The following is a 22,904-nucleotide window of genomic DNA, read 5'->3' as shown; positions in this document are numbered from 1 at the left end:
TGCTCTTTTTGCTGTTCTTCATGGAGTTCAATTGTCGGTTCTGCTTTGCCAACATCAGTCTCCTTCACTAGCCACATGCAGATCTTTTCTTTTTATTTCATCTGGCTTTTGTTATGACGGTTTCAAAACTGTTGTACTAGCATTGCAACCATTATTTGCTCTCGGGATGTTTAATCCTCTACCTTTATGAATTGTTCTGGCAGCTTTCTAATAGTCTACTACATATGGTTGCTCAGTTCAATCTCAATGCTTACAATGTTTTTAGATTTAATTTTGTTATTTGTTTTATCATCTTCTAGAACTATACGCCTTATACGGCATCGCCCGGGCAATTCACCTAGGAATTATATATGTGAACAATATGTTTTTAACAGTCAAGCCCATGTGCCTTCTGCTGAAGCTATGGCACCAAAGCTGGAACAATGTTACTTAGCCGTGGTCTCTTGCATTGCTGTCTATCTGTTAATGGCAGCATTATCTTGGTGTTGATTAGTATGTTTTTCAATTCATCAAAGTTTAACTTATCTAGGATAAGTCTAGTTAGTTACATTTACATAACTCCTTAGATAAAGGAGATTATGGCTGTTACGTTTCTTTTTCTTTTTACGATTTTGTAATGTTTGATTCCTTCTATAAATAAAAGACAAGGGGTGGCAGTAACCATATGAGACTATTCTGCTCTCTGTTCTCGTTGCTGATAATTCTGTTCTTTGTTCTTTTCGGTTGTTCATCTGCTTAAACAAAATCCTGTTCTTTATATACCAGTTTTTCTACACCTTCAAGCAGGGGACTGGTAGGTGCAGTCTCTCCCAAAGTCTTCACCAAATCAGAACAAGAAGCTGGATCATCATCACCTTCACATTCTGTCTTGAGCTCCATTCCCATTACTCTTCTATGCCATGCGAAGCAGATATCAACAGCAACTCACAACGCTCATAATTCAACATGTCTGGTCGGTCAGCATGAACAGTCTTATTGTGCCCAAATTGGCCTTGTAGGTGAGCTGGAAACCTGGCCTTCCTCTTGTTTTGAAGTCCTGTAAATTGTGGACTGCCACCATGTTGATCGGGATTCTTGTGAATTATAAATGAGCCCTCACGTTTGATGTTAAGCGACTCTTGAGGCTCGTCTTCCTTGTCTTTTGATGGCAATTCTAGCCTGTACACCAGATGAGTATGCATTCTCTTGCCTGGATTATTGTGCCTTGGTATCCGATAAATGCCTTCTCCTAATGCTCTTGCTGGATACTTTTGCCGATACCCTCTTGTCGCAGCAGTGTCATATTCCTCTGAAGTACAACAGGAAATTAAAATTTATGATCAAATTGATGTCCATGAAACTGCAACAAAACTCAATCCTGACTACGTACCTCCTTTAAGAGCATGCATTCTTCACATCTTCTAGTTTTGCTGTGAACAAGTCCACAAAACCCCAGTATGGTTGGCTTCTTTTACTTGATCTGGAAGACTTTTACGTCCCATTACCGTCAACCTCAACAAGGGCTCTTTTTCAATGTTCACTTCCTACCATCGAGGTGAAAAAGAAAGGACATTCATTGCTCTAGCTACCAACTCTACTGTAAAACTTTGAGAGAAAATATAGGGTGTGGTCTTCTCTATCGCAAAAATCACATTATTAAATATATATTTCTCAAGTATTTTTTTTATTGGAAAATATCTTTTTATTTTTATTGAAAAACACTAAAATAATTAATTTAATATTTTTTAAAATAAATAAATATTTTGATAAACTGTTAGTCTCAGTAGACTCTGTTTATTTTTACGTTTTAAAAACGCTTTAAAAAAAATTGATTTTTTATTTTATTTTATTTTATTTTAAATTAATGTATTTTTAATATTTTTATACTATTTTGATATGCTGATATTAAATAATTTTTAAAAAATAAAAAAATATATTATTTTAATATATTTTTAAATAAAAAATATTTTAAAAAATAACCAAAAATTCCTTAAACCACTGGCCTGAGCCTTTGTGAACCTATTACAATTAATTAACTGGTTTCCACGCCCGCCTTCACTTCCATTCTTGCCTGCAGAATCACTACTACTTCCACCATCATGATCAGTACTTGAAGAGCCTTTTTTAGAACCAGAGTGAGGGGATTGCTTCTCTTCAACCGGTCTCTCACTAGACTCTGGCCCTAGCACCAGGTACAAACGTTGAACATTATCAGGGCTATGAGCTTCTTCTTTCTCGACTTTCGGCCTATAGAAGAAGAATATAACTTTTCAGTTTTTCCATAAATAAAACCACTCGTGAGTGCGTGATTACATAATTTTTCCTACACGCGTAACAATAAGTTCCATAAATAATAAAAGAGAAAGAGAGACAAACCTGAATCTCAACCTGGGCCTCACTTTTAGACTTGACTTCTTCACCTTGACCCTTTATTTTATCCGTTTCCTTTTCTTGATTTCAAGTATCAGAAGAAGCTGATGAGTGCAAGACTGAGAAGTACTGGTGTTGTTTCTTGCTCTTTTCTTGCTCACTCTCTCTTTTCTTGGCCAGTTTGGTTAAGAACAGACGAGAGAAAAGAAAAATGGGGTTTTCTTGCTCTTTTCTAGTTACTGACGGAGAATTGAAAGGGAAAAAATAAGATCAAGTTCATTAAAATGTATGGATTGGTATGGTTTAGGACTTCTGGTGCTATGATAAATGTGCGTAAGTGAGAATTTTGATTTTTCCCATTGTTTGCCAGATTTTCAGAGTAGAGTAAAATTACAGCATTTGAGTTATGCCAAGTATATATATGGTTTGAAACATTTTGCTGATAGCAGAAAAGGTACATGTCTGAAAAAGTTGTAAAATAACAGCATTTGAGTTATGTGCACATATATATATATATGTACATTGAAAACCCAAAGCAACACAAAATTCCCAACTTCATATTTCTGCTGTCAGGGGCTAAAATTGCTTATTGGATGGATTCTCTGTAAACCCCCCGTAAATAAAATAAATAATAAAAAAAAAAAACTCAAAGTTCTTTTACGAATGTATTAAATTACGGGGTGTGGGGGTGTTGTAAAACCAAAGAATGAATTAAAGAGATGTTAGTAAGCAATTTTAGTGGTCTAGGTAGCTTTACTCTTAGATGGCCAAGTTAGTGTCGAAAGCTTGTGTTCAGTAATGAAGATTACAAAATCCAAATTGCAAATGTATCAAGTAGGTGCAAACATGTGAATCTTGACTACAAGTACGGTTTTTGACTGGGACTTTGGCTTGGGAGAAAAAAGGAAGAAAACAGCAATAATTTGTCTCAAAGCTTCATAAATCACACAGATGATAGGCATGAACAGGATGATGGGTTAGTCCTGTTTCTTATTCTTTTTAAACTTCTTTGCAAGTGAATGCAGGTGCATTTAAGGGGTTTCTGATGATTAGCATGCTGCAGATCAGGAAAAACAGATTTAGAATGCCAGCACTTCCTTCAAAAGTGGTTGGCATCATGCTGTGTACATGGCAGTTTGTACACAGTGAATCAGTTTTTCTTCGCTTTGGTTCAGCAATGAGGCCCCTCAGCTTCTCTAGTTAGAGGTAACCTTCATTTTCATTTTTCTGCAACTAATTGAAGTTTGAATAGACTTCGTGAAATCAACCATATTTTTATCATATAGCTTTTATGCCTTATTTTAGATATTCAAGTACTTAAAGAGAAAATAATAAATTATGTAAGATGAAGGTAGATTTACAAGACAAAAAGTACAACAATTCTTCAGAAATTTGGAGTACATCAGCATAATCATCTATTCAGCAAGAACATGGTGATAAAAACATCATCAACATATATAACCTCATAAAAATCGAATCCTTTAAAGTTAAATAACAAAATCAAATATAAAATAATAGAAGTTACACAAACGAATTCACATTCATATCTATATTAAGCTCTTTTATCTTCGTGATAAGCTGCCAGCTCCATCTATTTTCTTACATTTTAACAAATATACTTCAGTCTAGAATTATGCCGGTCACACATTTATCCAGCCTGACACACACTAATCTGCATAAGCTTCAAATAACCATTCCATAGCTTCCTTCAGTCTTCGAGGTCCGGCTGCACATATGATAGTTAAAAATAGCCAACTTGGTATTAGTTTTGGAAATATAAACAACGCTAAACTACAAAATGCAGAATGAATCAACTGAGTACAGAAAAAAATATCAGGAAAATGGGATCACTTCCTAATTTCTAAAAATGTATAGGAAGCATATTCAATTCAATGAATGCAATTAAAAAAAAAAACATATTCCAACATGAAAGTCAGTGAAAAATATCATCATCTAAGAAATTTCTAAAATACCTTTTCAATAGTTTAACTACCTTCCAAGAATAATGTTCTTAATCACCACTGAAATTTATATTTTAAATCAATCCTATCACTACTTATCTAAGTTAACATTTGATTTTTAAATAATTTTTTTTTTACTTGTACTGGTTGGAGTTAGATAATATATTATCATTATATAATTTATTAATTTCTATTTTATATAAACTGAAGCCAAGTTTGCCTTTTTTCTTTTTTAAATCTTGGGGTCAACTAAAGAGTGTTTTTAACTTTAATTGTATTTTCTACTAAAAAGTGAATGGTTTGTAACCTCACTAATAATCTTATTGATTGTTATTTAAATGTGAGTTTTATCAATTGGTTAATCTTAAGATTTAATGGTTTGTTTTAAGTATCATAATTGTATATAAAATTGATGATTTTAAAATAAATAATACTATATAGATAATGCAATTATTTTTAATATGTGGGAACAATCTTAATAAATATAAATTTAATTATTTTTAATTTATATAGATAAAGAAAATAATTTTAATAAATGGAAACAATCTTAATAAATATAGGTCAAATTATCTTGTAAGAATGATATTAGAATAATGATTGAAAAAATGTTGGATGTCTATTGATTTTATATTTTGATTATTTTGAATTCTTTAATTGGTTCTCTCTCCTCTCTGCATACTACAAAGTAATGGAATAATTAAAACCCCAACTTACCTGTAAATAGATTGTTGGGATATGAGAAATCTTGGGCCACTCAGAGCCATTCTCCTTTCTACAATTTTCTGATAGATGTGGACATCTAAAAATCCACAATTCCTTTAATTTGGAGAGGCGTTGAATGGCTGTTGAACTTGGCAGATACTTGAGATTCTTGCAACCTATAATCGCAAGAGATTGAAGAGAAGAAAGGTTGGCCAACCATTCTGGCAATGCTTCCTCAAATTCCTCACCGTTGAAACCATATATACGCAAGTTCTCGAGGGCAGTGAGGTGTTGAAGTTGGTGGGGTACACTCTTCAGTCTATCCCATCCCCATATCCATAGGGCTTTGAGGGACCCACTCAAGTTGAGGTGTTGGATTGAGTTTAAAACTCCTGCAGGAAAAGCCTCCATCTCCTCTGAGAAACCACCGATGCTCAAATGCTCCAGTTGCGTGAGGCCGCCTAAGCAATCATCCTCTGGGATATCACTCAAACGGGGACACGTGATGACTGCTAAATCATCAAGAGAAGGCAATTGTCGTAAACCATGCCAATCAAAACTGATGAGCTTATCACAACCTCTAATCAATAATGTTCGAAGCGAAGACAATTCTTGTAAATCACTGATATGGATAAGCTCTCTCCACTCGCATAGTGATAATTCCTCTAGAGATGCGCAACATTGTAGTCCGCTTGGAAGAGCTCCCAATTTACACTCATCAACAATCAATCTCTTCAAAGAATATTTCAATTCTCGGAAGTCACCAGGAATTGAGATCAACTCACCGCACCAAGATATAATCAATTCCACCAGAGCTGTGCAGTGTTGTACGCTTGGAATGGATGCCAGCTTTGGACATCTCCATATCCTTAAAACTCGAAGAGACGTGAAGCCATGAAATTCACCAGACAAATATCTCAGTTCATCACATCCGCTAATTTCAAATTCTACAATAGATGAAAGACGACATATCGGAATGCTTTCCAACTTTCCACACTTCTCAATGCTCAACTTTTCAAGACAAGGAAATACTGCAACAACTTCTCCACCTGGTACCATCCATTCTTCAAGACCATCCATACCCCACAAAGTGAGTTTTTTTAGTGCTGGAAACAGTACTGCTGCACTGCCACTGCTGCTATAGAACTCATTGCCTATACATTTCACATTAGGCATTCCACTCATCTTTAGAATCTTAAGGCGAGGAAGACATCCAAGTGTTGGGAGTTGTCTGCACTTGCTGCAGTCATTCAATCTCAGCACCATCAGATTATTGAGTTGCAATATCCATGATGAGAAATTTTCACCTCCATAACCCTCAATTGTCAAGCTTCTTATGTCTGGGTGAGGCTGCAGGCCTTCCAGCGCATCCTCGTTATTGACACTGCTGTTACCTTCATCATCACTCCATTTAAACACCAATTTGTTCATTCTTTTTTCTTGCAGTTTTGCCTCCTCAGCTTCTTCTCTGTCTCTAACTTGCTCAAGTTTGGATATCTTCAATGCTCCTCTTAGTTCATTCAAACATCCCAGCTCTTCAATTTTATGATCTGGACCCACAACAAAAATCGGCAGAGTTTGAAGGCGTGTTAAGAGTCTCACCTCAGCTGGCACTAGCTTTGGATCATCAAAATGAAGATGTCTCAAGCTGACTAAATTTCTCATTTTCTTGGGAAGCTTTTCTAGTGACTTGCAATCAGTGAATCTTAATGTTTGCAAATGGTAGAGCTTTCTGATGGATTCTGGCAATGCTCTGATAGCAGTATCCGAGACATCAAGATATCTCAAATGTACCAGCTTGCAAATTGAATCTGATAACTCAGTGATATCAGAATTTTGCAATTTGAGAGTTCTCAAGCTTTTGAATTTCCAAGACCCGTTGAATACATCAACCATTGAGAAAACAGTTCGCAATTTTCTAGCATCAACCGCTGTTAATGCTGCCTCGTCATCCCCACGAGATACGAGATTTAGATGACGAATATGAGATGCACCATCAACAGCCGAATCCTCCTCCAGATTTAACGCTTCTGATTTTGAGACCTGTAATGCAAGATCATGCACAAGATCATGCATCTTGCAACTTGTTACGATCTCACACTCATTCCTTTCAACATCTTGGAAAAAGGAATTTGCAAGCAAGTCATTGAAACACTTGTTGCCTATGTCTTCCATCCTTCCATTTAATGGCCTCAGAAAACCTTCGGCCATCCAAAGTTGAATTAGCTCTGCCCTTCCAATTTTAAAATCTTTAGGAAAAATGGAACAGTGTGCAAAACATTTTTTCAATGTTGGCGATGGCAAGTAATCAAAACTGAGTCTCAATATGCGCAAAGCTTTATCTCCATCCCGAGAATCCCAACTTTTACTCTTTAGAATTGACTGCCACTCCTGCATCTCCTTTCGGCGCAGTGTTCCTCCCAAAACATTAGCAAGCAACGGAAGCCCTCCACATTTCTTTGCAATCTCTGTTCCAATAGACTCCAAGTCTGGAGCTATTGTTTCTCGTCCACCCCCACTCACCTTTTGCTTGATAATGGACCAACATTCATCATCTATTAGTTTTCCTGGCTCGTACTGAATACCAGGAGAAGTCTCCATCATGTCTGCTACTTTCTTATTGCGGGTTGTAACAACAACAGCATTCCCATTCTTATTGCTGATTTTTAACAGTTGCTCCTTCAAATCATCCCACTTACCATGGTCTTCATTCCACACGTCATCAAGAACAAGAAAAAATGTCCTCTTTTCCAGCTTTTTCTTCAGGTTTTCCATAATTGCATTTAGGTTGCTCAACCCACCCGTAGTTTTGTCAATATTTTGCAACATTGCTCCTAAAATCTTTACATTATTAAAATCATTAGAAACGCAAACCCATAGAGGCACATCAAAATGTTTTCTCTCCCTCACTACTTCACACACTTTTTGTGCTACAGTAGTCTTTCCAAGGCCAGCCATCCCCACTATAGGGACAACCGGAAGGACATGTTGGGATTTGGTCAAGCTAGTCAGCAATTCCATAACTTTAAAGACATCACCCTCCCTTCCTACAACTTCTGAGCTGTCAAGGAACGAATGTGTCTCTCGATCTGGATCCCTGCTAAGTTCTTGAGCTCTATCTACAGGTAGAGATGTCAATCCGAACCCAAATCCGGCTGCATCTTTCATTTCATCCAGGGCTTCATTGATCTTCTTAATTTTTTGACCCATATTCAAACGGAATGCAACAGGATTGTGGAGTGAAAAGCAATCACGTACCTTTCCCTTCTTTTGTTTTTTTCGGAGAATCTCATACGCAAACTCGTCTAGAACATCTTCAGCATCATAAGCTACAACCTGTAGGTTCTGCAGCCAACGCTTCACAGACTCGTCTGTTACTGCCCTTCTGGCTGCGTCTTGGAGCACATCTTTGATCATGGTCAAGGACTGGTTGAGCTTTCGCAGCTGGCCCTCCAATCCCCAAGCAAGTTCGATCCCTTCAGCAGCAATGGAACTCACCCTTTTCAAAGTCTCCTCCAAGGCAAACGTAAGAAGAAGCTCTGCTGCCATAATCTCTTGGTTTTTTTTTTTTTTTTTTTTTTTTTTTGGGGGGGGGGGGTCAAAGAAGAAATTTTGAGCACAGGAGAGAGAGAAGCATGGTGTGAAATATTAAAAGATGAAACGAAGTGTGTTTTGGAATGATGAGATACATTCAACTTTAGAGCATAGTTGCAGCATCTTCCTCCCTATACTAATTGATTGATGGCTGATGGCAGCATCTTCCACGAACCACTACTGTCAAGTTGTCATGTCATGGCTAATAAAATTCCACTTTTATAATGTTTTGAATTAAAAAGGATAGGAAAAAGCTATAAAGTTGCTGAAGGCTTAAATATAGGAATAAATTAAATGAGGGGTAGTGTGGTAATTAAATAATAGTTGATAAATATAAATAGAGAGTAGGGAAAAAAAAAACAAAAGAGGGATCTTAAAATTTGAGAGAAAAAAGACAGGAGAGAAGGGAGAAAGAAGAGGAAGAAGAGAAAAGAGGGAATTAGAAGGGAAATAGAAAGGAGTTGAAGAGAATAAGTTTAAAGGTAAGATTTAGGTTGTTAAATGCGGAAATGTATGTTAATTGAACTTAATTTCAGTTTTGATGAATGTTAGGGTTTTGAAAATTTGTGTTTTGGGTTTAATTGATGAATTAAATTGAATGTTATAAGGTTGATTGTTATGGGTAATTGATTAATGAGTTGATTATGGAAGATTGTGATGATTTTGAGTTATGAATTGTGTAAATGGTGAATGTTGAGTTAGAAATTTGGCAAGAACAGTAGGTAATCTGTGAGAATTCTGGGTTTGAGGTTGAAGATGACAAAATTTCGGTTTGGTCCCTCAATTTGTGAAAATTACTGTTTAGTCCCCAAACTTTGAAAAATTACAGATTGGTCCCTGGAGCATATTCAGAGATTCTGAACAGAATAACATATGAATTATGGGCATAATTACTGTATAGATATGCAAATTTAACACTTTCAATTTGGTCCTCCAATTTTACAAAAATTACAATTTGACCCTAAAAATTTGGTAAAATTCCAGAATGGTCCCTGGAGTATAATGAGATGATCTGAACAGAAATGAGGATGAATTATGGACATAATTACACTATATTCATGAATTTATGATATGTTTAGTTTGGTCCTCCAATTTGACAAAAGTTGCAATTTGACCCTTAAAAATATGATAAATTACATATTAGTCCCTAGCTGTAATATTAGCTTTTTCAGATTGGTTTGATGAATAATTGAGGGTTATTTAGTGAATTATTACTAATTTTATTATTTGTTTTATTATGGATTAGATTTCGGAAAAACCGTTAGATTTTTGGGTTTTTGAGAAAATTGACTAGTGAGTTCAAAAACATTTAGGGTTATGGAATACACCCTTAGATAAGTGTATTAAATAGGTTATATATATTCTTTTGAGTCATTCTTAAATATGTCTCATTTATATTCAGATAATCATGATATTCTACCGGCGGGACGTCAGTAGGATTTTCTTCGATATCAGCTTTGAGTTTTGTTGCTTTCGAGTCAGGTGAGTGGATAATTTTCATATGCATGAGAAATATTATAAATATTTGATTTGTTAATATGAATTGGATCATGCTTCTTGATAATATATATGTTGATTATTATCCTTGTTTTGATAAAGCATGATCAATTGTTGAATCTGAATTCTTGATATGAACCAATATATATTTTGAATTGAATTCTGAATTGATAGCTCCTCATTTGATTGATGTCATGAGTTGAGCCTTGAAATATGAATATGTCTGTTTGATTATGATTATGAACCTATGGTATGCCAGTCAGAATACCCATGCTAATAGGGTAGTGTTAGTCTTTGTGCACATCGTATCTAAACCCTAGTTGGTCGGGGGAGTCACCAACCTGTATGGACTGATCATCCCATAGTACGGAGCCTCATGCTTATTGCATTTTGATTTTCTGACGAGCTTTACCTCCTGATATTCTTGTTATGGTCTATTTGAGAAACCTTCCTATAAGAACCTAGAGCCATACTTGTATATATATTTCTCATTGTTTTATTACCTCGTGTGTGTATATTGAACATTATCTACTCACTGAGTTGTTGAACTCACCATCTAATTATTTATCATTTTCAGGCTTATAGTTTGATAGCAGGTCATTTTGTTGAACCTTCAAAACCTGCTCTTTGGTTGTACCTTGTACCTTTCCTTTATGTTTAGTTAGTGCTCTAAAACTCTGAACTTATATAAACTCTTGTATTAAGACAATTCAATTATATTATGAAGTTGATTTTGTTATAAATGCTGCGTTGAACTCTGATTGAGTTAGGAGAAGTTTGAATGTAAGTTTGGGTTCGCATAGGTATGGAACCAAGGGGAACCTTGCCTATGTGCCGGTCATGGATCCGGAATTCGGGTCGTGACAAACTTGGTATCAGAGCTTTAGGTTAAAGAAACAATAATATAATTAACTTCATAATAAATGGAGCATTAGGATCCGTATCGTCTTGTTTGTTGTTTTTGAAATTTTGAATTCTCATCAAATATGTCTTCTTACTTGTGATAGATATGCTTTCCTATAATTCTGTGATAATTATCATGTTATTTGTTCTAGCATGACTTAATCATTTCTTAGAGGATATACCGAGGAACAGACATATAAAAAGGATTTCAAAAAAAAAAAACTCTTATTCTACAAGTATGAAGGGGAGAGGGTTAGATTTCGCATCTAATTGAATTGTGAATTCGAGGAATAGGCTAATCTCTTTTGTGAATTTTATTTATTAATTTTTATGATTAATTATTAGAAAACAAACCATCAAATTCACATTTTTCTTTGGTACTATTAGAGTAAATGACAATAAAGGTGATGTCTCTATTGTATAGTTTAGAAATGCAAGGTATAAGAGGTGGGGCAGTACATCCGCACCTCAATATATTCTTATTGTTTGATCTTTTGAAGAAAAAAAACTATTTAATATGGGTGTAACTCATTCATTTGTGTCCCCATATTTTTGTCATGAGGTTAGATAAGTAACCAACTTTGTTAAGATCCTCCATTTCAGTTTCTACTTCCCTTGATGAATTAATATTAGTGAAGTATGTGTATCTGGATTGTGAAATAGAGATTAGAGATAAGATCTTTATGGGAGACTTAAATGTCTTAGATATGGTTGATTTTGATGTGATTTTGGGAATGGATTGGTTAGCAAAGCACAGGGCTTCGGTAAATTGTTGGGGTAAGAAAATAATGTTTAATCTAGATGAAGAAGTTGGGTTGGTATTTCAAGGAGATAAGATTGGGTCTCCATCAATTATATTGTTGACTATCTCGAGGAAAATGGACAGAAAAGGGGTACAATGCTACCTAGCATATATAATGGATGTAGAGAAAGAAGTTCCTCAATTAGACAAGTCCCTATAGTTAGGGAGTTTATCGATGTCTTTCTCGATGACTTACCTGGATTGCCTCCGTATAGGGAAATTGAGTTTTGTATTGATTTGGTTCCAGGTACCGAACCAATATCAATGGCACCATATAGAATGGCGCCAGCAGAATTGAGGGAGCTAAAGGAGCAACTGCAGGATTTGTTGGATAAAAAGTTTATCTGACCGAGTGTGTCCCCTTGTGGAGCCCAGTGTTGTTTGTGAAGAAGAAAGATGGGTCATTGAGGTTGTGTATAGATTATAGGCAACTAAATCGGGTGACAGTTCGAAATAGATACCCACTCCCTCGCATAGATGATTTGTTTGACCAGTTGCAAGGAGCTCAATTCTTTTCTAAGATCGATCTTCGATCTGGGTATCATCAGTTAAGGATAAGAGAGGAGGACATTTTGAAGACAGCTTTTAGAACTCGGTATGGTCATTATGAGTTCTTAGTGATGTCTTTTGGGTTGACGAATGTGCCAGCAGCTTTTATGGATTTGATGAATAGAGTGTTTGGCCAGTTTATTGATCGATTTGTGATAGTTTTTATTAATGATATTTTGGTGTATTCGAGGTCTAGAGAAGAGCATGAGCAGCACTTGAGAATGGTGCTTCAAACTTTGCGAGATCATCAGTTGTATGGCAAGTTCTCAAAGATTGAGTTTTGGTTGGAGAGTGTAGCATTTCTTAGGCATGTAGTGTCAAGGAATGGGATTGAGGTTGATCCTCAAAAGATTGAAGCAGTTAAGCAGTGGCTTAGGCCTACTTCGGCGACAGAGATTAGAAGTTTCTTAGATTTGGCCGGCTATTATCGGAGGTTTGTGGAGAACTTTTCTCAGATTTCTGCACCATTGACTAAGTTAATGCAGAAAAATGTTAAGTTTCAGTGGCCTGAAGCTTGTGAGAAAAGTTTCTTAGAGTTGAAGGAGAGATTGACTACAGCGCCTATTCTAGCAGTACCATCAGGTTCTGGTGGTTACATAGTTTATTGTGATGCTTCGAGAGTGGGGTTAGGATGTGTTCTAATGCAGCATGGCAAGATTATTGCCTATGCTTCACGGCAGCTGAAGAAGCATGAACAGAACTATCCTACACATGATTTAGAGATGGCGGCTGTAATTTTTGCCTTGAAGATTTGGAGGCACTACTTGTATGGTGAAACTTGTGAGATCTTTACAGATCACAAGAGTTTGAAATATATCTTTCAGCAGAGGGATCTAAACATGAGGCAGAGGAGATGGATGGAACTGTTGAAGGATTATGATTGTACCATACAGTACCACCCGGGTAAGGCAAATGTAGTTGCCGATGCTTTGAGTAGAAAATCATCAGGGAGCTTAGCTCATATTCAGGAGGTACGAAGACCTCTGATTAGGGAGCTGCATGAGTTGGTGTATGAAGGAGTCAGATTTGAACTTAGTGAAGCTGGAGCAATGATTGCTCATTTTCAGGTTAAGTCAGATTTGTTTGATAAGATAAAAGCAGCTCAGAAGAAAGATGATTCACTACTCAGGATTAGAAATGAGGTTGAGCAGGGTAAGGCTATAGGTTTTGTGATAGGTGATGATGATGTGCTGAGATATAGGGATAGGATTTGTGTACCTGATGTAGATGATCTGAGAAGAGAATTGATGGTAGAGGCACATCAAACAGTTTACACAATGCATCTAGGTTCCACCAAGATGTATAAAGACTTTAAGGTGTGTTATTGGTGGAATAGGATGAAGGCTGATGTAGCAGATTTTGTTTCTAGGTGTTTGACCTGTCAGAGGGTAAAGGGTGAACACCAAAAACCTCCTGGATTGTTGCAACCATTGTTGATTCTAGAATGGAAGTGGGAAAGGATCACAATGGACTTTGTGACAGGATTGCCTAGGAGACAGGAGGGTTATGATTCAATATGGGTGATTGTTGACAGGTTGACAAAATCAGCCTATTTTCTGCCAGTTAAGATTACTTATGGATATACAAAGTTGGTGGAATTTTTTATTAGTGAGATTGTACGGTTGCATGGAGTGTCAATCTCGATAGTGTCTGATAGAGGTCCACAGTTTACATCGCGATTTTGGGTGAAATTCCAAGAAGCTATGGGTACTAAAGTGCAGTTGAGTACAACTTTTCACCCTCAGACAGATGGTCAATCTGAGAGGACTATTCAGATCTTGAAGGATATGCTAAGGGCTTGTGTTATGGATTTTGGAGTTGGTTGGAGTAAGTTCCTACCATTAGTGAAATTTGCTTACAACAACAGTTATCAAGCTAGCATAGAGATGGCACCTTATGAGGCTTTGTATGGTCGGAAGTGTAGATCACCGGTTTGTTGGTTTGAGGTTGGTGAGAAGAGTCTAATGGGACCGGAGTTGATTCAGATTACCTCATAGAAGATAGAGGTAATTAGAAAGAAGCTTTAAACAGCTCAGAGCAGACAAAAGAGTTACGCATATAAAGAAGGCGTGACTTAGAGTTTTCAGTGGGTGATTGTGTGTTCTTAAAAGTATCACTGACAAAAGGAGTATTCAGGTTTGGGAAGAAATGCAAGTTGAGTCCTCGATTCATTGGACCGTATGAGATTCTGGAGAGAGTTGGGGCAGTTGCTTATAGGTTAGCATTACCACCAAACTTGTCTGCTATTCATCCGGTATTTCATGTTTCCATGCTAAGGAAGTATATGTCAGATCCATCGCATGTATTAGAGGTTCATCCCATTGAATTGAGAGATGATATGGTTTATGAGGTGCAACCAGAAGTTATAGTCGACCGACAAGTGAGGAAGCTTAGGTCGAAGGATATAGCTTTAGTGAAAGTGAAATGGAAAGGTCCTTCACATGAGGAAGCGACATGGGAGCTCGAGGATAAGATGCGTGAGGAGTATCCTCATCTTTCCGATAATCTCGGTAAGTATTCAATCTTTTCTATTAAGTTTCGAGGACAAAATTTTTATAAGGTGGGGAGATTGTAATGTTTTGAATTAAAAGGGATAGGAAAAGGCTATAAAGTTGTTGAAGGCTTAGATGTAGGAATAAATTAAATGAGGGGTAGTGTGGTAATTGAATAATAGTTGATAAATATAAATAGAGAGTAGGGAAAAAAAAAACAAAAGAGGGATCTTAAAATTTGAGAGAGAAAAGACAGGAGAGAAGGGAGAAAGAAGAGAAAAGAGGGAATTAGAAGGGAAATAGAAAGGAGTTGAAGAGAATAAGTTTAAAGGTAAGATTTAGGTTGTTAAATGCGGAAATGTATGTTAATTAACTTAATTTCAGTTTTGATGAATGTTAGGGTTTTGAAAATTTGTGTTTTGGGTTTAATTGATGAATTAAATTGAATGTTATAAGGTTGATTGTTATGGGTAATTGATTAATGAGTTGATTATGGAAGATTGTGATGATTTTGAGTTATGAATTGTGTAAATGGTGAATGTTGAGTTAGAAATTTGGCAAGAACAGTAGGTAATCTGTGAGAATTCTGGGTTTGAGGTTGAAGATGACAAAATTTCGGTTTGGTCCCTCAATTTGTGAAAATTACTGTTTAGTCCCCAAACTTTGAAAAATTACAGATTGGTCCCTGGAGCATATTCAGAGATTCTGAACAGAATAACATATGAATTATGGGCATAATTACTGTATAGATATGCAAATTTAACACTTTCAATTTGGTCCTCCAATTTTACAAAAATTACAATTTGACCCTAAAAATTTGGTAAAATTCCAGAATGGTCCCTGGAGTATAATGAGATGATCTGAACAGAAATGAGGATGAATTATGGACATAATTACACTATATTCATGAATTTATGATATGTTTAGTTTGGTCCTCCAATTTGACAAAAGTTGCAATTTGACCCTTAAAAATATGATAAATTACATATTAGTCCCTAGCTGTAATATTAGCTTTTTCAGATTGGTTTGATGAATAATTGAGGGTTATTTAGTGAATTATTACTAATTTTATTATTTGTTTTATTATGGATTAGATTTCGGAAAAACCGTTAGATTTTTGGGTTTTTGAGAAAATTGACTAGTGAGTTCAAAAACATTTAGGGTTATGGAATACACCCTTAGATAAGTGTATTAAATAGGTTATATATATTCTTTTGAGTCATTCTTAAATATGTCTCATTTATATTCAGATAATCATGATATTCTACCGGCGGGACGTCAGTAGGATTTTCTTCGATATCAGCTTTGAGTTTTGTTGCTTTCGAGTCAGGTGAGTGGATAATTTTCATATGCATGAGAAATATTATAAATATTTGATTTGTTAATATGAATTGGATCATGCTTCTTGATAATATATATGTTGATTATTATCCTTGTTTTGATAAAGCATGATCAATTGTTGAATCTGAATTCTTGATATGAACCAATATATATTTTGAATTGAATTCTGAATTGATAGCTCCTCATTTGATTGATGTCATGAGTTGAGCCTTGAAATATGAATATGTCTGTTTGATTATGATTATGAACCTATGGTATGCCAGTCAGAATACCCATGCTAATAGGGTAGTGTTAGTCTTTGTGCACATCGTATCTAAACCCTAGTTGGTCGGGGGAGTCACCAACCTGTATGGATTGATCATCCCATAGTACGGAGCCTCATGCTTATTGCATTTTGATTTTTTGACGAGCTTTACCTCCTGATATTCTTGTTATGGTCTATTTGAGAAACCTTCCTATAAGAACCTAGAGCCATACTTGTATATATATTTCTCATTGTTTTATTACCTCGTGTGTGTATATTGAACATTATCTACTCACTGAGTTGTTGAACTTACCATCTCATTATTTATTCTTTTCAGGCTTATAGTTTGATAGCAGGTCATTTTGTTGAACCTTCAAAACCTGCTCTTTGGTTGTACCTTGTACCTTTCCTTTATGTTTAGTTAGTGCTCCAAAACTCTGAACTTATATAAACTCTTGTATTAAGACAATTCAATTATACTATGAAGTTGATTTTGTTATAAATGCTGCGTTGAACTCTGATTGAGTTAGGAGAAGTTTGTATGTAAGTTTGGGTTCGTATAGGTATAGAACCAAGGGGAACCTTGTCTATGTGCCGGTCATGGATTCGGAATTCGAGTCGTGATAACTTTCGCGTATGTGGGCATAGTATTTGGTATAGCTTTTAAACTATACCAAATACCATTCTGACAGGAGGAACTGATTCAAAGCTATTGATCATGAACATGAGGAACCGATTCAAAGCTGAATACTTCCATTATCAACAGGAGAATATGACTTTATGTAGTGGTAGAGCACCTCCTTCCTAGGATCTCCCCATTCCTACAGTAAACAAACAATTGCTTCCCTTAGTGGTAGAGCACCTCCTTCAGCTGTGACTGCGTGGAAAGCTTGAAGATAGAGAGGAAGTCGCAGTAAATAACCTGTTCTAATATTGCCTTGCCCTGCACCTGCCAGTGCATACACATATACATACACTACTGTGTGGAAAAAAAGCAAAGATCCTTCATTGCTTCCCTAAGTGGATGACATCTTTTCTCTTTTCTTCCCTTCCCTTCTCTTCTTTCTATAAAGCAAAGCAACCGCATTTAATTGAATTGCTTCCCTTAGTGGATGACATGTTTTCCCTTTCCTTCCCTTCCCTTCCCTTGTATCCACTCCCTGTCTAATGTTATTTTAAAAAAAAAAACAAAAAAATTGTAAGTCTTCTTCCAGGTCTTTCTTTCTTTCTTTTTTTGATGTGGCAAGTTGTTAAAGAGATGATTTTAAAAAAAAAACATATTTAATAGCATTTCCTAATCTTCTGCAAAGTCTTTCTTTAATTTGTAAGTCTTACAGTCTTCTGCAAAGTCTTTCTTTATATAAACAAATATTTGAGTTAAAATTAACATTCTAATGGTCGTGTTTCATTCTCCTTTCCCATGCACCATACCTTAACCTCATTATCCATTTTCATATCGTTCATATCATATTTGTTTTTATGTTTTGAAAATATTTTAAAAAAAATTAAAATTTTTTTATTTTTAAAAATTAATATTTTTTAGTATTTTTAAATCATTTTAATGCGTTAATTTTAAAAATAATTTTTTAAAAAATAAAAAAATTATTTTAATACATTTCTAAGTGAAAAATATTTTTAAAAACAACCACAATCACATTCTCATTAAAAAAAACTTCTTAAAATTGTGAAATAGTTATGCATTCAACTTGAAAGTAGAGGGTCCCTTCCTCGCTGTTATGTTTAGTATTGTGGTAGCTTTTATGGTTATGATTTGAAAAAAATTGTTTTATAAAAAGTATTTTTGGTTGAGGTTGATTTGGTATTTATATATGTTTGGTTAAAACTATGGTTGAAATTAAGGTTGAACAAAAAATAATTTAATGTGTTTGGTTAAGAATGCTTTTGAAATTGAGGTTATAAAATAATTTAAAAATATATATATTAATATTGATAGTTTTTAATTTAAATATTGTAGATTTAACTATTATTATTACATCATGAAATAAATAATACTTTATATAAAATATTTTTTATTGTTCCATTAAACTATCTACAATTCCATCACGTATGAAATACATCCGACAAGGACTACAGTTTTCTTGGTTTTTAAGAGCGCAACAACATCAGATAAAATATAATCAGGAATAAAATTGGAATTGCTATCAAATTCTGTAAATGCTACATTATTAAGCGATCTACGTCTAATTTATATAGTGTCATTGAATAATATTTAACACTAGTTTTTTGAATAAAACACAATTAAAAATAAAAAAATAATTTTTTTATTTTACTTAGTCGGACCTGATTTAATATATTTTATCTTTAAACTAGATCTGATCCGACTAATAAATATAAATAAACTTAACGAGGCAGAAAAAAAATTAATAATAACATGATCCGGGTACTTTACCACACTGATGCATTATTAAAAAATATAATAAATCTTGTAGTTAATTCTTTAATAATTAATAAATATTAGAATTTGAAAAGGTAAAATATAGATATTTATTCATTATTATTAGTTTATTATTTATATTTTATTTAATTTTAAGAGTCAAAGTTAAAATTAAAATTAAGAGGCAAAGTAATAAAGAAGAGAAAAAAGAACCCTAACAACCGTAATCTTGTTTGCTTATAATATACCCTCTTCAATAAATGATAGCGACTCATTGTGTCCATGAAAAGGATGTGTTTTTACTGAACTTGAACTGCTAAAATGGTGGTTGGCTACACGGTTGCAGCTGCATTTTAATTAAAACATAATTTATAGTCATTTGGTAATAAAAAAAAAAATTATGTTCGGAACACAAGTAATGAAAAGCAACGAATTCATGCTTTTCATTCACTGTGCATGCTAATTGCACTGTTCACTCAACAGTGCAATTAGCATGAACAGTGTACACTGATACACTGTTCATGTGAACAGTGCAAGAGAATTGCACTGTTCACAATGAACAATACACTTCACTTGCACTGTTTTACACTGTTCACGTTTTTGTTGTTTTTTTTTTTCAGTGTGTTAAATTTTTTAATGTTTTTTTAAAAAAAACTAGTTTAAAGTGAATTAAATTCACTCGCATTGTGATGTGAAAAATATTTTTTTTCTCAAAAAACTAGTATAGAGTTAATTAAATTCACTCGCACTGTAATATCAATTTTATATCTGATAATATTTTATCTACGCTCAAAAAATTATGAAAATTATAGTTCTTATCGGATGAATTTTTTATGTAACGAAATTATAAATAGTTTAATGGAATAATAAAAAATATTTTATATAAAGTATTTTTTATTTCATAATGTAATAGGAGTAATTAATTCTACAATATTTAAATTTAAAACCATCAATATTAATATATATTTTTTAAAATTATTTTATAACCTCAATTTTAAAAGCATTTTTAACCAAACACATTAAACTACTTTTTCTTTAACCTCAATTTCAACCACAGTTTTAACCAAACACCTATTTTTTCAAACCAATCTCAACTAAAAGTACTTTTTATAAAACAACTTTTTTCAAATCACAACCACAATAGCTACCGCAATACCAACTTTCAAATCTTTCTGATCTCATTTTCAAACCTTCGATTTTGTATTCCTGATAGCTACCCAGACTTTCTTTTTGATTTATATATATATATATATTGAATATTTATTTTTCAATTTCATCCCTTAGAATTTAATTTTTACATTAACTTTGGTCCTCATTTTTATAATTGTTATTTGCTTTTCTCTTATTATTTTTTAATTGAAATTTTTTATCTATCAAATTTGGTTCTCATTCTTTTGATTGTCACTTATTTTATTTGAAATAATTTATGAAATGTTAATTATTTTAATTTTAATTTTTTTCATCTTTTAATCTTTTGATTTTTTAGATTTGATCTCTATTATTTTGATTATTATTTATTTTATTTGAGATAATGTATGAAATTATATTTTTTTTTAATGTTATTCTCATTCAACTTTTTAATTTGTAAGATTTGTTCCTCATTATTTTAATAAACTTGAAAAAAATAAAACATTAATAAATTATTTTCTAGCTCATTTTCCATGACATAACCAAATACTGAAAAAAAGTTTCCAACTTATTTTTCATTACACTACCAAATATCATAAAATAATTTACTTTTCTGGAATTTATTTTATAAAAAAATTATTTTCCAGTAAATAAACGAACTTAAAATTAACTCTTTTTTCTTCAATTAATTTCTCTTTTCTGTTTTTTTTTATCTATTAAAATTAATTGTGAAATATTTTAAAGATGAAATGAAGTGTGTATTGGAATGCATTGAACATTAAAGCAGAGAAAGTGGCATGTGGGTCCCTTCCTCTACTAATTGATTGATGGCTGTTGGCAGCATCTTTCACGAACCACCACTGTAAATTTAGAGAAGTATTTGAAAATGTTGTTTATATTATTTTTTAAAGTAATTTTTATTTAGAAATTTATTAAAATATTTTTTTATTAATTTTTTTTTATATTAACATATTAAAATAATTTAAAAATATCAAAAAATATTAATTTAAAATAAAAAATAAAAAAAATTAATTTTTTTAAGAATACTTTTAAAACATAAAAATAAACAAAACTTCATGCACGACAAAAAAAAAATTCCACACTCGCCTCTATCGGCGCTATATGTATTTAGAATAAGTTTTTGAGCATTTTTATTTACATTTTTTTAAAAATTTATCACTAGATTTTTACCCACAGAACATCTTGCAAAGGCCTAACATGCATTTCCCACCCAATCTCATTTGATTTCTCATCAAAATTATAAAAGTTGTTTGAATTTAGTTTGACCCACAACCACCTCTTAATTAATAATCTCATAAATACTAATCTCATTTTGATCAGGTAAATGGTATTGTTTTTGAATTATTAACTTTAGTGATTTTCACCATTTTTCTCCACTCATGTGGAATTTATACTTTACAGCCTCATGCAACTACTCGTAATTAGGCTATCACAAATCACTAAACATTCAATTATCAGCATCTAATAATAATTAATATAGATTACAAATAAAAAATGACCCAAGAATGGAAAAATACTAAATGTCCAATTAAAAAAAAACTATTAATGGAAAAATACAAACTCATGGCTAAATAATAATGAAAAAAAACTATTAATGAATATGGATGTCTGGTTAAATTTTAAAAAAACTATTAATGAATATTGATGTCTGAAAATAAAGAAAAAATATTGAGCATGGGCTAGAGAGAAGAGTGGTGTGAAATTGGTTATTTGAGAATAGATAAGATTGTTTTTTAAAGTATTTATTATTTATAATTATTTAAGATGAAATGTAGTGTGTTTTGAAATGATGAGATACGGTTTCAAATTCAAAACAGGGGGTCCCTCCCTCTTTGATTGATTGCAGCTGGCAGCATCTTCCAGGAACCAAGGCGAAAAAAATGACATTTTCTTTCTAGCATACTTTTAACCATAGTTATTAAACCCGGACCGGCCCGGCGGGTCGACCCGGGAACCGGTCGACCCGGTGGCTGGACCGGTCCGGGTTAGGAAAAAGACCGGTAAGTGTAAAAAACCGGCAAGACCCGGTCGACCCGGCGGGTCAACCCATGACCCGGGCGACCCGGGCAAACCCAGACGAGACCCGGCATTTGTAATGCATCAACTGCCATTTGCAAAATCAAAACTCGATCCATGAACACCAATCAACCTAACATTTAAATCCTGCAAAAATTAACAGATTTGAGTCAAACTCGTTACAACTGACTCAGGGGAGTACACCTGGGTCAAAACGAAACAAAACAGAGCAAATAGGGTTTGAGCTATCAAATCTTCCGTTTACCCTGTGATCTGCGTCGAAGGTGAGAGCAGGAGAGAGGAGAAGGAGGGAAATAAAGGCGAGGAGAGGAAGGGATTGAGCAGTGGTTGTTGAGGACATGGCAATCGCTGGTGGAGGTGGGATCTGATGGTGACTGATCGAATCAAAATCGATTTTTTCTCTTAAATCTTTTTTCAAAAACTGATGAATTCTCTCGCTTAGCTTTGAATTTTATTTTTTTTCCTTTCAGAGAGAGAGAGGGGGGGAAGTGAAGAGACAGTAATGTAGGACAGTAATATAGATTTTATATTTGCGATTGACTTGTTAACACTTTTTTATTGGTAAGTAAATGATTTATTTAATTATTCATGTCAAAGCAATATAAATGAATATATATAATAAGTGTGTGTGTATATATATATATATTTATACGCCCATCCATTCCGTGGAATTATAATCAATAACTTGATTAATTGTCTAAGCTATGTGTAGGGTTTTTATTTTAATTCATTAAAATAATTATTTTAGTTTTTTTATTCAAAAAAATTATAAATACATAAAGTTTATTTTACAGTTTATAATAATAAAAAATAAACTAAAACATAAGAGTTTTTTCACACTTCCAATATAAAAAAGTTATGTTTTTTAAATATATAATAAAAAAAATTT

General features: G+C 33.7%; 1 protein-coding gene, 2 long non-coding RNA genes and 1 pseudogene across 8 annotated transcripts in view; 1 reads left to right on the top strand and 3 right to left on the bottom strand.

Moving 5' to 3' along the window:
* Positions 1–8,778, bottom strand: part of LOC18104714 (putative disease resistance protein RGA3) — a 137,675-nt gene extending 128,897 nt beyond the window's left edge. For 2 of the 6 annotated variants that reach the window (XM_052452208.1, XM_052452209.1), the window contains exon 1: positions 7,536–8,754. In XM_052452208.1, the coding sequence (XP_052308168.1) occupies positions 7,536–8,561 (1,026 nt within the window). In that variant the 5' untranslated portion in view covers positions 8,562–8,754. Of the gene's footprint in view, positions 1–3,783; positions 4,076–5,024 lie in introns of those variants that run through there. The other 4 variants (XM_024599522.2, XM_052452210.1, XM_052452207.1 and 1 more) reach the window with 4 other exon arrangements.
* LOC18104715 (uncharacterized) lies at positions 343–1,388 on the bottom strand (annotated as a pseudogene).
* A 195-nt stretch (positions 8,779–8,973) lies between the features above and the next one.
* LOC112327262 (uncharacterized) lies at positions 8,974–10,846 on the top strand. The gene is made up of 3 exons (XR_002981409.2): positions 8,974–9,088; positions 10,009–10,088; positions 10,681–10,846. It is a non-coding gene; the product is annotated as an uncharacterized LOC112327262 (long non-coding RNA).
* A 10,259-nt stretch (positions 10,847–21,105) lies between these two features.
* LOC112327260 (uncharacterized) lies at positions 21,106–22,500 on the bottom strand. The gene is made up of 2 exons (XR_002981407.2): positions 22,260–22,500; positions 21,106–22,141 (listed from the first exon to the last, which is right to left on the bottom strand). It is a non-coding gene; the product is annotated as an uncharacterized LOC112327260 (long non-coding RNA).
* Between the last annotated feature and the right edge of the window lie 404 nt (positions 22,501–22,904).

This window comes from Populus trichocarpa, chromosome 4 (genome assembly GCF_000002775.5).
Source record: "Populus trichocarpa isolate Nisqually-1 chromosome 4, P.trichocarpa_v4.1, whole genome shotgun sequence".
NCBI lineage: Eukaryota > Viridiplantae > Streptophyta > Magnoliopsida > Malpighiales > Salicaceae > Populus > Populus trichocarpa.
This window is presented reverse-complemented; position numbering and strand designations above follow the sequence as displayed.